The 18,226-nt window shown below is 37.3% G+C and overlaps 1 protein-coding gene across 4 annotated transcripts in view; it reads right to left on the minus strand.

Moving 5' to 3' along the window:
* Nucleotides 1-18,226, minus strand: part of OCA2 (OCA2 melanosomal transmembrane protein) — a 276,122-nt gene that overhangs the window by 83,899 nt on the left and 173,997 nt on the right. For all 4 annotated transcript variants that reach the window (XM_032638526.1, XM_032638523.1, XM_032638525.1 and 1 more), the window contains exon 19: nucleotides 6,070-6,197. In XM_032638526.1, the coding sequence (XP_032494417.1) occupies nucleotides 6,070-6,197 (128 nt within the window). The remainder of the gene's footprint in view (nucleotides 1-6,069; nucleotides 6,198-18,226) is intronic.

An 18,226-nucleotide genomic window follows, 5' to 3' on the forward strand; every position in this document is an offset into this window, starting at 1 on the left:
GAAAGATCCTTTTTGACCCACCTCCTAGAGAAATGGAAATAAAAACAAAAATAGACAAATGGGACGTAATGAAACTTAAAAGCTTTTGCACAGCAAAGGAAACCATAAACAAAACAACGCAGAGATGGGAGAAAATATTTGCAAATGAAGCAACTGACAAAGGATTAATCTCCAGAATTTACAAGCAGCTCATGCAGCTCAATATCAAAAAAACAATCAATCCAAAAATGGGCAGAAGACCTAATGAGACATTTCTCCAAAGAAGGTATACAGATTGCCAACAAACACATGAAAGGATGTTCAACAGCACTAATCATTAGAGAAATTGAAATCAAAATTACAATGAGGGATCACCTCACACCAGTCAGAATGGCCATCATCAAGAAATCTAGAAACAATAAATGCTGGAGAGGGTGTGAAGAAGAGAGAACCCTCTTACACTGTTGGTGGGAATGTAAATTGATACAGCCACTATGAAGAACAGTATGGAGGTTCCTTAAAAAACTAAAAATAGAACTACCATATGACCCAGCAATCCCACTACTGGGCATATACCCTGAGAAAACCATAATTCAAAGAGTCATGTACCACAATGCTCGATGCAGCTCTATTTACATTGGGCAGGACATGGAAGCAACCTAAATGTCCATCGACAGATGAATGGATAAAGAAGATGTGGCACATATATACAATGAAATATTACTCAGCCATAAAAAGAAATGGAGTTATTTGTAATGAGGTAGATGGACCTAAATTCTGTCATAGAGTGAAATAAGTCAGGAAGAGAAAAACAAATACAGTGTACTATATATATATATATATATATATATATATATATATATATATATATATATATATATGGAATCTAAAATAAAACCCGGTTCTGAAGAATCTAGGGGCAGGACAGAAATAAAGACGCAGACATAGAGAATGAACTTGAGGACATGGGGAGAGGTAATTGTAAGCTGGCATGAAGTGAGAGAGTGGCATGTACATATATACACTACTGAATGTAAAATAGATAGCTAGTGGGAAGCAGCCACATAGCACAGGTAGATCAGCTCAGTGCTTTGTGACCACCTAGAGGGGTGGGATAGGGAGAGCTGGAGGGAGCTGTAAGAAGGAGGAGATATGGGAATATATGTAAATGTATAGCTGATTCATTTTGTTATAAAGCAGAAACTAACACACCATTGTAAAACAATTATACTCCATTATAGATGTTAAAAATAATAAAATAAAATAGGAAGACCTATGTGTCAAAGGGAGCAAGAAGAAACCAGGGACCAAGAATTCAGTAAAAAGAAGCTTGTTGGAAATTGATTTTCTTCTGGCTAGTTGAGTAACCTGAGAAAGTTTTTAAAGGCTGGGAATTTTAAGGACATACACTTCTATAAGGGAAGAAGAGGATGATAATGAAAACAAAATATCTTTGTCACTGAGAGAACAGACATTTTTAGATGAATTGCAGTACAAACTAAATCTTAGAAACTAGGGTCTATAAGGATTCCCAGCTTTAAAAAAAAATAAAGAACATATTTCCAATGTAACAGTTTATCCAATGATTTAATACGGAAAAAAGGAAAATTAATGAAATTAGAATTTCATTTTTTTAAAGATCAAAAAATTTTCTAACTTTTCCTAGACTAATCAAGAAAGCAGACAGAAGACACAAATCATTAAAATCAGAAATGGAAAAGGGAATATCACTAATGACTTCACAGAAATAAAAAGTATTAGATGCAATATTATAAACAACTTATGCCAAAAATTAAGAAAACTTGGATGAAATAGACAAGTTCATAGAAGACAAAATTTAGTAATATTTACTCAAGAAGAAATGTTATACCTGAAGAGGCCTAAGAAATTGAATTAGTAAAATCAAACACAAAACCTTCCCGCAATTTAAATTCCAGGCCCAGTTGGCTTCACTGGAAACTTTTATTGAATATTTAAAAACAGCCCTGCACAAATTCTTCTACAAAGAATACTTCTGAATTCATTCTGTTAGATTCATTCAGTGTTATGCTCATACCAAATCCAGACAAAATATCACATAAAAATAATAACGTAGACCAATGTCCCACATGAATGTAGATGTAAAAATTCTCAACAAAATAATAGTAATCTACCTCAAAAACTTATTATACACCATGACCAAGTGAGATTTACTTCAGGAATGCAAAGTAGATTTAACAGCTGGAAAACAGTTAATGTAGTATACCACATTAATAGATTCAAATTGATAGATTCAATGTTAAAAATCATATGGTCATCTTAATAGATACAGATAAAACATTTGACAAAATCCAATATACATTGCTGATAAAATTTCACAACAAACTAGGAATATATCCTAACTTTATCAACCTAATAAAGGATATCTATTTTTTAAAAAAACCCTATATCTAACATTATGCATAATGGTGAAAAACTGAATACATTTCCCCTAAGATCAGAAAAAATGTATGAATGTCAATATTCACACTTCAACATTAAACTAGAGATTCTGGCCAACAAGACAGGAAAAAAAGAAAAAGAAGGGAAAAGGAGGATATTTGGAGGAGAGAGAGGAGGAGAGTGTGAGCTAGTTAATGGCATTCCAATCAGAAAAAAATTAAAATGTCTTTATTTGCGTATGACATGAAAGAAAATTCTAAACAGCTACTAGACTAATAACTGGGTTCAGCAAGTTCACAGGACACAATGTTAATATTAAAAACTCAATTGTATCTCTATGTAATGTTAATATACAATCAGAATAAAGTTAAGAAAGCAACTGTATTCAAAATAGCATCAAAAAATATAACACACATTTATAACCTTTATATACTACCTAAGGAGGCAAAATACCTGTACTCCAAAAACTGTAAGACGCTGATGAAAGAAGTCGAAGATGACAAACAGGTGGAACGATATACCATGCTCTTGGGTTGGAAGAATCAATATTGTCAAAATGACTACACTACCCAGTGCAATCCCTATCAAATTAACAATGGCATTTTTCACAGAACTAGAACAAACATTTTCTAAATTTGTATGCAGACACAAAAGACCCCAAATAGCCAAAGCAATATTGAGAAAGAAAAACGGAGCTGAAGGAATCAGGCTCCCTAACTTCAGACTATACTACAAAGCTACAGTAATCAAGACAGTATGGTACTGGCACAAAAACAGAAATATAGATCAATGGAACAGGATAGAAAGCCCAGAGACAAACCCTTGCACATATGGTGTATGGTCACCTTATCTTGGACAAAGGAGGCAAGAATATACAATGGAGAAAAGACAGACCCTCCAATAAGTGGTGCTGGGAAAACTGGACAGCTACATGTAAAAGAATGAAATTAGAACACTTCCTAACACCATACACAAAAATAAGTCAAAGACCTAAACATAAAGCCAGACACTATAAAACTCTTAGAGGAAAACATAGGCAGAACACGCCATGACATAAATCACAGCAAGATCCTTTATGACCCACCTCCTAGAGTAATGGAAATAAAATAAAAAATAAACAAATGAGACCTAATGAAACTTAAATCTTTTGCACAGCAAAGCTTTTCTCCCACTCTGTGAGACAACCCACAGAATAGGAGAAAATATTTGCAAATGATGCAACAGACAAAGGAATAATCTCCAAAATTTACAAACAGCTCATGTGGCTCAATATCAGAAAAACAAACGACCCACTGAAAAAATGGGCAGAAGACCTAAAGAGACATTTCTCCAAAGAAGACATACAGATGGCCATGAGACACATGAAAAGATGCTCAACATAGCTAATTATTAGAGAAATGCAAATCAAAATTATGAGATATCACCTCACACCAGTCAGAATGGCCATCATCAAGAAGTCTACAAAAAATAAATGCTGGAGAGGGTGTGGAGAAAAGGGAACCCTTCTACACTGTTGGTGTAAACTGGTGCAGCTACTACAGAGAAAAACATGGTTCAAAAGGATTTTCCTCATATTTGCTTTTTAAAAAATTAAATACCTTTTCACACCTACTAGAATGTCTATAATCAAAAAGAATGGTATTATGTGACAGGGAGGATATAAAGAAACTGGAATCTACTACATTACTGACAGGAATGTAAATGGTACAGCCACTGAAAAACATTTTGGCAGTTTTTAAAAAATATTTATTTATTTATTATTTGGCTGCATTGAGTCTTAGCTGCAGCACGTGGGATCTTCATTGCGGCATGTGGGATCTTTCACTGCAGCATGTGGGCTCTTTGTTGCAGTGCACAGGCTTCTCTCGAGTTGTGGCATGCAGGTTCTAGAGCACACAGGCTCAGTAGGTGAGGTGCGCAGCCTCTCTAGTTGTGGTACGCAGGCTTCAGAGCATGCAGGCTCAGGAGTTGTAGCATGCGAGCTCAGTAGTTGTGGCACATGGGCTTTAGAGTGCTTGGGCTCAGTAGTTGTGGTGCTTGGGCTTAGTTGCTCTGCAGCATGTGGGATCTTAGTTCCCCAACCAGGGATTTAACCTATGTCCCCTTCATTGCAAGGCAGATTCTTAACCACTGGACCACCAGGGAAGTCTCAGGCAGTTTCTTAAGAAGCTAAACTTATGATAAGACCTAACACCTACCTAAAAGAAATGAAAATATGTCCACATAAAGACATACACAAATATACACAGATGTCTATGAAAATAGGTAAATAAAATATGGTATATCCATATAGTTGAATGCTATTCAGCAATAAAACAAAAGGAGACTAAGATATATACCAGAACATGGATGAACCTCAACATCATTACCCTAATTTAAAGAAACCAGACAGAAAATGGTACACAGTATAGGATTCCTTTTAGATGAAATGTACAGAAAAGGCACATCAATAGATAGAAAAAAGATTAGTGATTGCCTAGAGCTGGAGTTAAGAGCTAGAATTGACTATAAATTGGTGTAAGGGTCATAGGGATAAAACGTTCAAAATTTACTAAAAATCATTAAACTGTAAAGTTAAAATGAGTGAATTTTATGATATATAAATTATATTTTAAGTTGCTTTAAAAATTCCAGTGTTTATCCCATCAAGACAAAGAGAAGTATATGCCATTGAGAACAATATGACAAAAACCCAGATGAGATAGCAATTTACACCTTGAATAAGCATGTAATTGAGTCAGAGACTCTCAAAAGCCAATCACAAAACAGTAACCAGAATTTTCCCCCCAGTAGTCCTCATATTCTGTGTGTAAAGAAGACTCAGAATAGAAAAGGTGAAGTTTTTGAGTAGGAAACTGATGAAGTAGAATATGATTCATGACTCCCTGACATATTTGGAGGGCCTATGTGAGTCATTTGATTACACATCTATGCAATCCATTATGAGTTAAAGACATAGATTTCAGTGATTCAAGGGACCTGTTTTTAAAAAATTAGGAAAAAAAAGCCAAAGTCTGAATCAAGAGAATAATGAATATTGAATGGGTCTGTCATCAATAAATTAAGGTAATTAATTAAGGTAATTAATGTGAAACATTTGGATCCTTTGGGGAGTAGTAGTCTTGTACATCAGAAGAGCTTTGCATTTGAGGAGGACAGAAGTTTATAAGTGAAGTCTCAAGATTAAAAAGTATTGTGAATAATTTTGTAACAACAATTATAACTAAATAAAGCAATACATATTATTCATTCTTTTCTTTGATGTAGTCTTTTCCATCATAACAGAATATTTACTTAAATATTACACAAAATGGAATAGATCATCAAAATAACATTTCCCTGTACTTTCTGTAATAAGTCATTTTGCCCCAAAATTAGAGTAAATTCTACTATACTTTGTAACAAATGAAATTAGAACAAGTTTACGAACCACAAACATTATTCAAGAAAAAACCAGCAACCAAATAAATCAATTTATTAAATAATATTTAGGTGCCTGAGATAAAAGTTGATTTAACTTAAAATAGTCTAATTTCAACCCCCATAATTTTCCACTTAGTGAATATGTAGAAAGACTTACAGACTTTGGGCTTTCTTCATTCACTAAACAAAATGTGAAATCTAAAAATCAGACAAGATCATATTGCAAAAGTTCAACTAAAGTCTTACCTCCATCAGAACAAAGAGTGCTGCAAAGAATAGAAGGGTTGCCCATTCTACTCTGTGTAGAATTATCTCAAAATCATGGATATCAGCTAAAATTAGCAACCAGATGGCACCCAGAATAGCAATCCACCCTGAAAAACAAATAAACAGAGTTATAGATGTAGTTCAATTGTTAAAACACTAATTCTTCATCTTCGGATTGCTTTCTTAAATTGAAGATAATTGATATTCTGCAAGCTGAACATGCTTAAAACGTACAATTTGTATTTTGGGTAATGTATATACCAAAGAAACCAACACAACGAGCAGGATAATGAATATATCCACCACCCCAGCAGTTTACTCATGCCCATGTTCTTTTCTCCCTCTCCCGCCTCCTGTCACCAGACCCCACCCCAGGAAACCATTCATCTCTTTTCTTAAATGTAGTCATATAGTTTTTTTGTTTGTTTGTTTGTTTTTTGTGGTACGCAGGCCTCTCACTCTTGTGGCCTATCCCGTTGCGGAGCACAGGATCCAGACGCGCAGGCTCAGTGGCCATGGCTCACGGGCCTAGCCGCTCCCCGGCATGTGGGATCTTCCCGGACCGGGGCACGAACCCGTGTCCCCTGCATCGGCAGGCGGACTCCCAACCACTGCACCACCAGGGAAGCCCCTAGTATGTATTTTTTATCTGACCGCTTCCATTCAGCACAATTATTTTAAGATTCTTCAGTGTTGGTGTGTGGACCAATAGTCATTCTTCTTTATTGTTTAGTATGGCGTGGTATGGCTATGCCACAATGTACATACTCATTCACCTTGATGGACATTTGCACTGCTTCCAGTGTTTGGCTATTACAAATGAATGTGCTGTGAACTTCCACATAAATTATCTATATGTACATTATGCTTTCAGTTCCCTTGGGTCAATATCTAGGAATGGAATGGTTGGATCATATAATAGGCTAGTATAATGGAATATTTATGTTTTAAGAAACTGTGAGACTGTTTCCCAAAATGGTTGTAACATTTTACAATCCCACCACTAGTATATGAGAATTCCAGTTTCTCCATATTTTCAACACTTAACTTTTTTGATTTTTGACATTACAGTGGGTATGAAATGGTATCTCATTGTGATTTCAAATTGTATTTCTCTAGTGACTAATGATGTTGAGCATCTTTTCGTGTACTTATCTGTCATCCATATATGTTCTTTTGTGAAGTTTTTGTTCAAATAGGCTGAACAAATATTTTTTCTGAGTAGAGCAAATAAAACTCAAAATAAGTAGAATAAAAATGTGCTGGATCAGAAATAAATGAAATAGAAAAATGTTAGAGAAAAGCAATGATACCAAAACTTGGTTCTTTGAGGAGATCAAGAAGATTGATAAAACTTAGCCAATCTAAATAGGACAAAAAGACAAAGGGGAAAAATGCTAATATCAAGAATAAGATCAGTGATATTGCTATAGATTATACAGGCATAAAAAGAGTACTAGTTTTCTATAGGTGCCATAACAAATTACTACAAATGTAGTGGCTTGAAATAGCACCTCCTTATCATATCACAGTTTTCATAGGTCAGAAGTATGATGAGCTTGGTTGGGCCTCTAGTTAGAGCTTCAAAACAAAGGCAAAGTGTTGGCAGGCTGCATTCCTTTCTGGAGGCTTCAGGACAAAAACTGTTTCCTTGCTTATTTGGGTTGTAGACATAAATCAATTCAAACTGAGGTCCCCATTTCCTCACTTGCTGACACCCAGGAGTTGTTCTCAGCTTCTAGAGGCCACCCACATTCCCTAGCTCATGATCCCTTTCCTCCATCTTCAAATCCAGCAATGGTGGGTCAAGTCAAGTCGCTCTCACAATTCAAATCTCTCCTGTTTCTTCTTCTGTTGCATGTCTCTAACTGACTCTCCTCTTTTCCACTTCCATTTTAAGGGTCTATGTCATTACATTGGGCACACCTGGATAATCCAGGAAAATTTCCCTATTTTAAGGTTTGTAACCTTAATTTTACCTGCAAAGTCCCTTCTATCATGTAACATAACATACACAGGTATTAACATCAGGAATTAGAATGTGGACACCTTTGAGGGACCATGTATAGATTACTTTGGGAAGAACTGGCATTTTAACAATATACAGTCTTCTTATCTATTAATGTGGTATATGTCTCCATATATTAAGGTCTCCTTTAGTTTTTCCTAAAAATATTTTGTAGAAATCCCAGAATTCATATGGAAATTCAAATGACGTAGAATAGCCAATACAATCTTGAAAAAGAAGGACAAAATTGGAGAACATACATTACCTCACTTCAAGACTTATTTTAAAGTTATGGTCATCAAAACAGTGTAGTATTACATAAATATAGTCAAACTGATCAGTGGAGAGTCCAGAAATACATCCACAAGTTAAAGATCATCTGATTTGCAAGAAAAGTTCAACAATAGTTCAGTGAAGAAACTGTAATTTTTTCCATAAATGGTGCTGAAACAATTGGATATTCAGAAGCAAAAATTTTTTTTACTTTGATCGGTTTATTAAATCATACACAGAAGTTAGTTACATGGACAATAAGCCTAAATGTAAAATTTAAAACTTCTAGAATAAACATAGGCAAAAACTTCTTTGATCTCAGGGGAGTTTTCTTAGATACACTAAAAGCATGTATCCATAAAAGAAAATTTTCATAAATCGGACTTTATCAAAATAATAAATTCCTGCTTTTCAAGTAACTGTTAAGAAAAATCAGACAAGCCATGAAATAGGAGAAAATATCTGTAAATCATCTAGGACTCATATCTAGAATGCATTTTCTGAATTCTCAAAACTCAAAAATGAGTAAACAATCCAATTAAAATGGGGAATATTTTGAACAGACACCTCACCAAAGAAGATAAAAGGATGGCAAACAAGCACATGAAAAGATGCTGAATATCACTAGTCACCAGGGAAATGCAAAGTAAAACCACATGACATTTCACTATGTACCTTAGAATGTATAAAGTCAGAAAGATCAACCAAACTAAGTGTTGATAAGGATATGGAGGAATTGGAAATCTCATACACTGCTGGTAGAATTGTAAGATGGTATAACCACTTTGGGAAACAGTTTGGTAGTTTTCAAAAATGTTATTCATAAATCCACTACATGTTCCAACCATTACACTTTTAGGTATTATCCCAAGAAAAATTAAAGTATATGATGATACAAACAATTGAACACAAATATTCACTGCAGTTTTCATTGTCATAGTCAAGTCAAACTATCCAATATTCATCAATAGGTGAATGGGTGTATAAATTGTGGCATAGTCAAACCATAGAATACTACTCAGCAATAAAAAGGATGGACTACTGATGTACACTGCCACATGGATAAATCTCATAACAGTTATGCTGAATGAAAGAAGTCAGACCAAAAAATACTACATATACAATTTTATTTGGTTGTGCTGGGTCTTAGTTGCAGCAGGCAGGCTCCTTAGTTGCAGCTTGTGGGCTCCTGAATTGTGGCTCACCAGCTCCTTAGTTGCAGCATGTGGGTTCCTTAGTTGTGGCATGTGAACTCAGTTGTGGCATGCATGTGGGATCTAGGTCCCTAACCAGGGATTGAATCCAGACCCTCTGCATTGGGAACACAGAGTCTTATCCACTGTGCCACCAGGGAAGTCCCCATATACAATTTTTTATATAAACCTCTAGAAAATGCAAATAGCAGGCTCTGACAAACTACAGCCCATGGGTCAAATCTGGCCTGCTGCCTGTTTTTATAAATAATTTTTATTGCAACACAACACAACCATTCATTTACACATTTTCTATGGCTGCTTTAACACTACAGCAGCAGTGTTGAGTGTTTATAACAGAGTGTATGGCCTACATAGCCTCAAATATTTACTACCTCTAGCCCTTTACAAAAGCTTCCCCACATCTGATCAATAGTGACAGAAATCAAACCAAAGACTGCCTGTGGAGAGAGGTGCTGGGAGAGTCAGGAGGGAGGGACTTCAAAGAGGTCTAAAAAAACTTTTGGCGTGATGCCTGCTCTGCTCTTCATCAGGGAGAGGGCCCGACACTTCATCTCTAATCATTCTGTGTCTGATGTTAACTCTAAGGCTCACAGAATTTTACTAGAATATTTGCCATCTTTAGGTTCATTGTTAATGTTTCCTGCAAAGTGAACTAAAAGTTCAAAGAATTATGACATCATCAGATTAATGAAACAGGTCGCACAAACTGATTTGTGCTTGCTTGTAACGGTGTATTTAATAGATATTTCTGTGTATGGTTTTCACTAAACCATTACACCTTCAAAAGTTAGAGGTTACTGTTGTCCACCAGAAAGATAGAGGAGTTCTCCAAGGAGAAGCAGAAAACTATTCATTACAAAAAGAAAAGCACTGAGACTTCAATTGTTTACATATTTGAGGGGAAAAATCTCTTGAATAAGAATTATCTGGGTGAATCAAGTATCCTGTCAACCAACAATTCTTGACAATCCTCCACTTTTCATTTAAAATAATATTAAAATTTTATGTGCTGATTCCAATTTTTTATTACCCTTATTTTACCTTTGAGGGCATAAATATAAATTATCTTCTGGAAAACAATAGTTATTGCATATGACCTACAGAATTTGAATATGTATATTCAAATTACCCCTTGTCTACTACTATCCTTCCTAATTTCTGTTTTCCAAAGTGTACCCAGTTCCATACTCTTGAAAGACCAGTCTTCTTACATGTCAGAGGATACTCCTATTCATCTCATCCTCACTGCGTGTCCCTTTAAGCTCTTCTATATGCCACTCTTGGATGCCTGTTATGTGCCAGGTTCTGAGCATAAGGGTTATGGATAGAAATATAAGCAAGATACCATGTGGATTTCAAAAGGCTTACCATCCAATGGAGAACACACATCTATAGGTAAACAGTTGTACTGGATGTAACAGTGTGTGTACATACAAACAGTTAGGGAGCAGCCAGAGAGAGTAACAATGTGGTAGCTGAAATAAAGTTTCACAAAGAAGGTGATATTCAGGCAATATCTTAGAGGTTGAATATAACTTTCCAGGTAAAGAGGGAAAGGACATTCAAGACAAAGGTAAAAATACATCCAAGGACAGAGCACTTAAGGAGGAAAATGTCAGTGACATCAGCAAAATGGTGGATAGGCAGTTCTAAGCTCTTATCTTCTATAGAAATATCCCCAAACAAGCAGAAACTATTAAAGCTAAGATTTAGCTTTTGCTATTGTTGTACCTATTTATTTATTTTTGATTTTTAGCTCCTGACTTTCAAGGAAATCTCTGTAAAAACACTAGCTGAACACACTAAGGAACACAGAATTCAGTGACCATGCATGACAAGAAATATAGCCTATGCAAAAATAGTTTGGGAAAGTCACAAAACAAATGGACTACTACAGCCTTCAGCAATTCAAAATAAAAACAGCAAACTCTGGGAAAAGGGTCAAGGAACAATTACCATATTATAATATTCAAATGTCCCATTTTCAACAACACAAGGCACACAAAGAAATAGGCACAGAGATGGTGCCACAGGAGCATGCAGAGGTTTGTCTCCCAGTGAGAGGGACCTGGTTCCACCAAATCCACACCTCAGCTTAGCACTGGATCTGGGACAGACAGGTCCTGGGAGAAGACTATCACAGACAAAGTCTAGGTCTCAGGCAGCAATGCAGCCACCTCAAATCCTGCAGCCACAGTGCCCTGATCCACCCAGCCCCAGCCTACTCTATACCACAGTCTTGCACTAGATCTGGGATGAACACAATAGGGGAATGGATGGTACCTTGGGCTGTTTCTGAGCAGAACCATGGCTTCCTACACATGTGGCACATAGATCCTCTGTGACTGCAAGGGCCTTATTTGCTCCAGCAATTACCTCCTTTGGAGCAGGCCATGTACTCAAGGGCAACAGAACCTGATTGAACTGACCCTCAGGGCTTCTACTCCAACACTGGGGAGCAGACCACACCCTGGACAGGGGGGCAACAGGCACAGAGCAGAGAGGAAGTCCTACCTCACATCCTATACAGACTTTATATCCCCCAACACCAACCACACACCCTATCAAGGGAATATTGGCTAGCACACCCTGAGGAAAAACAAAGCTTGCATCCATATCAAAACCAGACCTCCCACCAAAGACATTGGACATACACAGTCTACACAGGGAAACTCCCACATAAAAACACCCATTCAAGACCAGAGTAGATAACTATTTCTCCTAAATTCATATAAACAGAGAAAGTAAAAAGTCAGAGGAAGTACTTCAAATTAAAGAAGCAAGAAAAATCCCCTGAAAAAATAAATAATGATACAAAGTTCATCAGCCTACCAGGTCCCAAGTTCAAAAAGGTGGTAAGAAAAATGCTAACTGAATTAAGAAATATTTTCAGTAGAATGCAGATCACTGTAACAAGGAACTAGAAACTATAAAGATGAACTTGTCAAAAATAGACAATTCAGTTACTGAGATAAAAACCAATCTAGAAACAATGAATAGCAGACTAAATGACACAGAAGAACAAATAAGTGATCTGGAAGATAGAATAATGGCAATCATCCAATCAGAACAGCAGACAGAAAGACAAATTTAAAAAATGAAAGCAACATACAAGATCTATGGGATAATATAAACCATGCCAAGTTATGCATAATAAGAATTCAAGAAGAATGAGAGAGAGAGAAAGGGATTGAATGTAATTGAAGAAATTATGGCTGAAAACTTCCCAAACCTTAAGAAGGAAATGGATATCCAGTTACAAGAAGCACAGAAGGTCCCAAACAAGATGAACCCAAACAGACCCACACCAAGACATATCATAATTAAAATGGCAAAAATTAAAGACAAAAAGAGGATTCTAAGGCAGCAAGAGAAAAACAAAGAGTCAGTTACAAGGGAACCCCTATAAGGTTATCGGTTGATTTCTCTGGAGAAACTTTGTAGGCCAGAAAGGAGTGGCATGACATATTTAAAGTCCTGCCAGGGAAAAACTTGCAACCTAGGATACTCTACCCAGCAACCTTATCATTTAGATTAGAAGAAGAAACTAAGAATTTCTCAGACAAGCAAAAACTAAAAGAACTCATCAATACTAAACCTATCCAAAAAGAAATATTGAAATATCTTCTCTAAATAGAAAAGAAGCAAGAATCCATAGGAAAGGGAAAATTCCATTAGGAAAGGCAAATATATAGTAAGGATTGAAGATCATGTAAATAAGCCAGTAGGTAGATTAGAAAACAATTTAAAAACCATAAAAGGGATTATAACTACAATAAACAGGAAAAGGATAAACATGAAGATGTAAAATAGGACAACAAATACACAAAATGTGGGGAAGAGAGTACAAAAATGTATATCTTTTAGAATATGTTTGAACTTGAAAGATTATAAATTTAAAGCAAGTAGATATAGTTATGGGTACACATACTTGAACTTCATGGTAACCACAAATCAAAAACATATACTGATTTACAAAAAACCAAAAAGAAAGGAACTCAAAGATACTACAAAAGAAAATCAAAACACAAAAGGAAAAACAAAATGAAGAAGAAATGAACAAAGAACAAAAGCAACTGGAAATCAACGATTAAAATGGCAATAAGTACATACCTATCAATAATTGCTTTAAATGTCACTGGACTAAATGTTCCCATCAAAAGACACAGAGGAGCATATTGGATAAAAAAAAGGAAAAAAAAAGCACTTACAATATGATGCTTTCAAGAGACTCACTTCAGGGTGAAAGACACACACAGACTGAAAGTGAGGAGATGAAAAAGTATATTTCATGCAAAGAAATATATTTCATTACAAGAAAAAAATATAGTTCATTACAAGAAAGCAATATTCATTGGACAAAATAGACTTTAAAACAAAGTTATAACATAAGGCAAATAAGGGCATTATATAATGGTAAAGGGATCAATACAAGAAGAGGATATTACACTCATTAACATATGCACCCAATAGAGAAACACCTAAATATACAAAGCAAACACTAACAGACATAAAGGGAAAAACTGTAAATAATGCAATAATATTAGGGGAATTTAACACCCCACTGACAGCAATAGACAATCATCCAGACAGAAAATCCATAAGGCAACAGAGGCCCTAAATGTCACAATAGAACACATGGACTTAATTGATATCTACAGGACACTACATCCAAAAAAACGCAGAATACACATACTTTTCAAGCACACATGGAATGTTCTCTAAGACAGACCATGTACTAGGTCACAATACAAGCCTCAACAAATTGAAGAGGATGAAAATTATTTCAAGTTCTTTCCTAACCACAGTGGTATGAAACTAGAAATCAACTACAGAAAGAAAAACAGGAAAAGAAGGAACACGTGGAGACTAAATAACATGCTACTAAGGAAAGAAAAAACACTGGGTCAATGATGAAATCAAAGGAGAAATAAGAAAATAACAAGACAAACGAAAATGAAAACACACTTTACAAAATCTATGGGATGTAGCAAAAGCAGTTCTAAGAGGAAAGTTCATAATGATACAGGCCTTCCCCAAGAAACAAGAAAAATCTCAAATAAACAACCTAACCTACCACCTAAAAGAAGAACAAACAAAACCCAAAGTCAGCAGGAGGAAATAATAAAGATCAAAGAGGAAATAAAATAGAGATCATAAAAACAATAAAATAGATCAATAAAACCAAGAGCTGGTTTTTGAAAAGAGGAAAAATATTGACAAATCTATAGCCAGGCTCACCAAGAAGAAAAGAGAAAGGACAAAAATAAACAAAATGGGGGGATGAGGGGAAGATGGCATAAGAGTAAGATGTGGAGATCACATTCCACCCCACAGATACACCAGAAAAACATCTATACATGGAACAACTCCTACAGAACACCTGCTGAACGCAGGCAGAAGACCTCGGACCTCCCGAAAGGCAAGAAAGACCCCATATACCTGGGTAGGGAAAAGAAAAAACAGAGACAAAAGAATAGGGACGGGACCTGCACCAGTGGGAGGGAGCTGTGAAGAAGGAAGGGTTTCCACACACTAGGAAGCCTGTTCACGGGCGGAGACTGTAGGTGGCGGAGGGGGAAAGCTTCAGAGCCGCGGAGGAGAGCACAGCAACAGGGGTGCAGAGAGCAAAGCGGAGAGATCCCCGCACAGAGGATCGGTGCCGACTGGCACTCACCAGCCTGAGAGGCTTATCTGCTCACCCACTGGGGCAGGCAGGGCTGAGAGCTGAGGCTCGGGCGTCGGTCACAGCGCAGGGAGAGGACTGGGGTTGGGGGCGTGAACACATCTTGCAGGGGATTAGTGCACCATGGCTAGCTGGGAGGGAGTCTAGGGAAAAGTCTGGACCTGCCGAAGAGGCAAGAAAGTTTTCTTCCCTCCTTGTTTCCTGGTGTGCGAGGAGAGGGGATTCAGAGCACTGCTTAAAGGAGCTCCAGAGACAGGCGCGAGCCACGGCTAAAAGAGCGGACCCCACAGATGGGCATGAGACGCTAAGGCTGCTGCTGCCACCACCAAGAAGCCTGTGTGCGAGTGGCCCCCCCTTGCCACAACTAGAGAAAGCCCTTGCACAGAAACGAAGACCCAACACAGCAAAAATAAATAAAAGTACTAAACTCCTACTCCCAAAAAAAAAAAAATAAAGAAGCCTGTGTGCAAGCACAGGTCACTATCCAAACCCCCCTTCCAAGGGAGCCTGTGCAGCCCGTCACTGCCAGGGTCCCGGGATCCAGGGACAACTTCCCCGGGAGAACGAACAGTGCGCCTCAGGCTGCTGCAACATCATGCCGGCTTCTGCGGCTGCAGGCTCACCCTGCACTCCGTACCCCTCCCTCCCCCCAGCCTGAGTGAGCCAGATTCCCCGAAGCAGCTGCTCCTTTAAACCCGTCCTGTCTGAGCAAAGAACAGACGCCCTCCGAGGACCTACAAGCAGAGGCGGGGCCAAATCCAAAGCTGAGCCCCGGGAGCTGTGAGAACAAAGAAGAGAAAGGGAAATCTCTCCCAGCAGCTTCAGAAGCATCGGACTAAAGCTCCACAATCAACTTGATGTACCCTGCTCCTGTGGAATACATGAATAGACAACGAATCATCCCAAATTGAGGAGGTGGACTTTGAGAGCAAGATTTATTATTTTTTCCCCTTTTCCTCTTTTTGTGAGTGTATATGTGTATGCTTTTGTGTGAGATTTTGTCTGTATAGCTTTGCTTCCACCATTTGTCCAAAGGTTCTATCAGTCCATTTTTTTTCTTGAAAAAAAAATTTTTTCTAAATAAAAATTTTTTATTTTAATTATTTTATTTTATCTTACTTTATTTTATTTTACCTTCTTTCTTCTTTTCCTTCCTTCCCTCCTTCCTCCCTCCCTCCCTCCCTTCCTTCTTTCTTTCTTTCTTTCTTTCTTTCTTTCTTTCTTTCTTTCTTTCTTTCGTTTCTTTGTTTCTTTCTTTCTTTCTAATTTTTCTCACTTTTATTCTGAGCCATGTGCATGAAAGGATCTTGGTGCTGCAGCCAGGAGTCAGTTGTGCCTCTGAGGTGGGAGGGCCAACTTCAGGACACTGGTCCACAAGAGACCTCCCAGCTCCACATAATATCAAACGGCAAAACTCTCCCAGAGATCTCCATCTCAACACCAGCACCCAGCTTCACTAAATGACCAGCAAGCTACAGTGCTAGACACCCTATGCCAAACAACTAGCAAGACAGGAACACAAACCCACCCATTAGCAGAGAGGCTGCCAAAAATCGTAATAAGTCCACAGACACCCCAAAACACACCACCAGACGTGGATCTGCCCACCAGAAAGACAAGATCCAGCCTCATCCACCAGAGCACAGGCACTAGTCCCCTCAATCAGGAAGCCTATACAACCCACTGAACCAACTTTAGCCACTGGGGACAGACACCAAAAACAACGGGAACTATGAACCTGCAGCCTGCAAAAAGGAGACCCCAAACACAGTAAGATAAGCAAAATGAGAAGACAGAAAAACACACAGCAGATGAAGGAGCAAGGCAAAAACCTTACCAGACCAAACAAATGAAGAGGAAATAGGCAGTCTACCTGAAAAAGAATTCAAGATAATGATGATAGTAAAGATGATCCAAAATTCAGAAATAGAATGGGCAAAATGGAAGAAACATTTAACAAGGACTTGGAAGAAATAATGATGAAACAAGCAACGATGAACAACACAATAAATGAAATCAAAAATTCTCTAGAAGGAATAAATAGCAGAATGACTGAGGCAGAAGAAAGGATAAAGTGACCTGGAAGATAAAAGGGAGGAAATAACTAAAGCAGAGCTGAATGAAAAGAATTGAGGACAGTCTCAGAGACCTCTGGGACAACATTAAATGCACCAACATTCGAATTATAAGGGTCCCAGAAGAAGAAGAAAAGAAAAAAGGATTGAGAAAATATTTGAAGAGATTATAGCTGAAAATTTCCCTACCACGGGAAAGGAAATAGTCAATTGAGTCCAGGAAGTGCAGAGAGTTGCATACAGGATAAATCCAAGGAGAAACACAGCAAGACACATATTAATCAAACTATCAAAAATTAAATACAAAGAAAAAATATTAAAATCAGCAAGGGAAAAGCAACAAATAACATACAAGGGAATACGCATAAGGTTAACAGCTGATCTTTCAGCAGAAACTCTGCAACCCAGAAAGGTGTGGCAGAATATATTCAAAGTGATGAAAGAGAAAACCAAAAACCAAGATTACTCTATGCAACAAGGATCTCATTCAGATTCGATGGAGAAATTAAAACCTTTACAGACAAGCAAAAGCTAAGGGAATTCACTGCCACCAAACCAGCTTTACAACAAATGCCAAAGGAACTTCTCTGGGCAGGAAACACAAGATAAGGAAAAGACCTACAATAACGAAACCCAAAACAATTAAGAAAATGGTATTAGGAACATACATATCGAAAATTACCTTAAATGTAAACGGATTAAATGTTCAAACCAAAAGACATACACTAGCTGAATGGATACAAAAACAAGACCTGTATATATGCTGTCTACAAGAGACCCACTTCAGACCTAGGGACACCTACAGACTGAAAGTGAGATGATGGAAAAAGATATTCCATGCAAATGAAAATCAGAAGAAAGCTGGAGTAGCAATTCT

Source organism: Phocoena sinus, chromosome 7, assembly GCF_008692025.1.
Source record: "Phocoena sinus isolate mPhoSin1 chromosome 7, mPhoSin1.pri, whole genome shotgun sequence".
NCBI lineage: Eukaryota > Metazoa > Chordata > Mammalia > Artiodactyla > Phocoenidae > Phocoena > Phocoena sinus.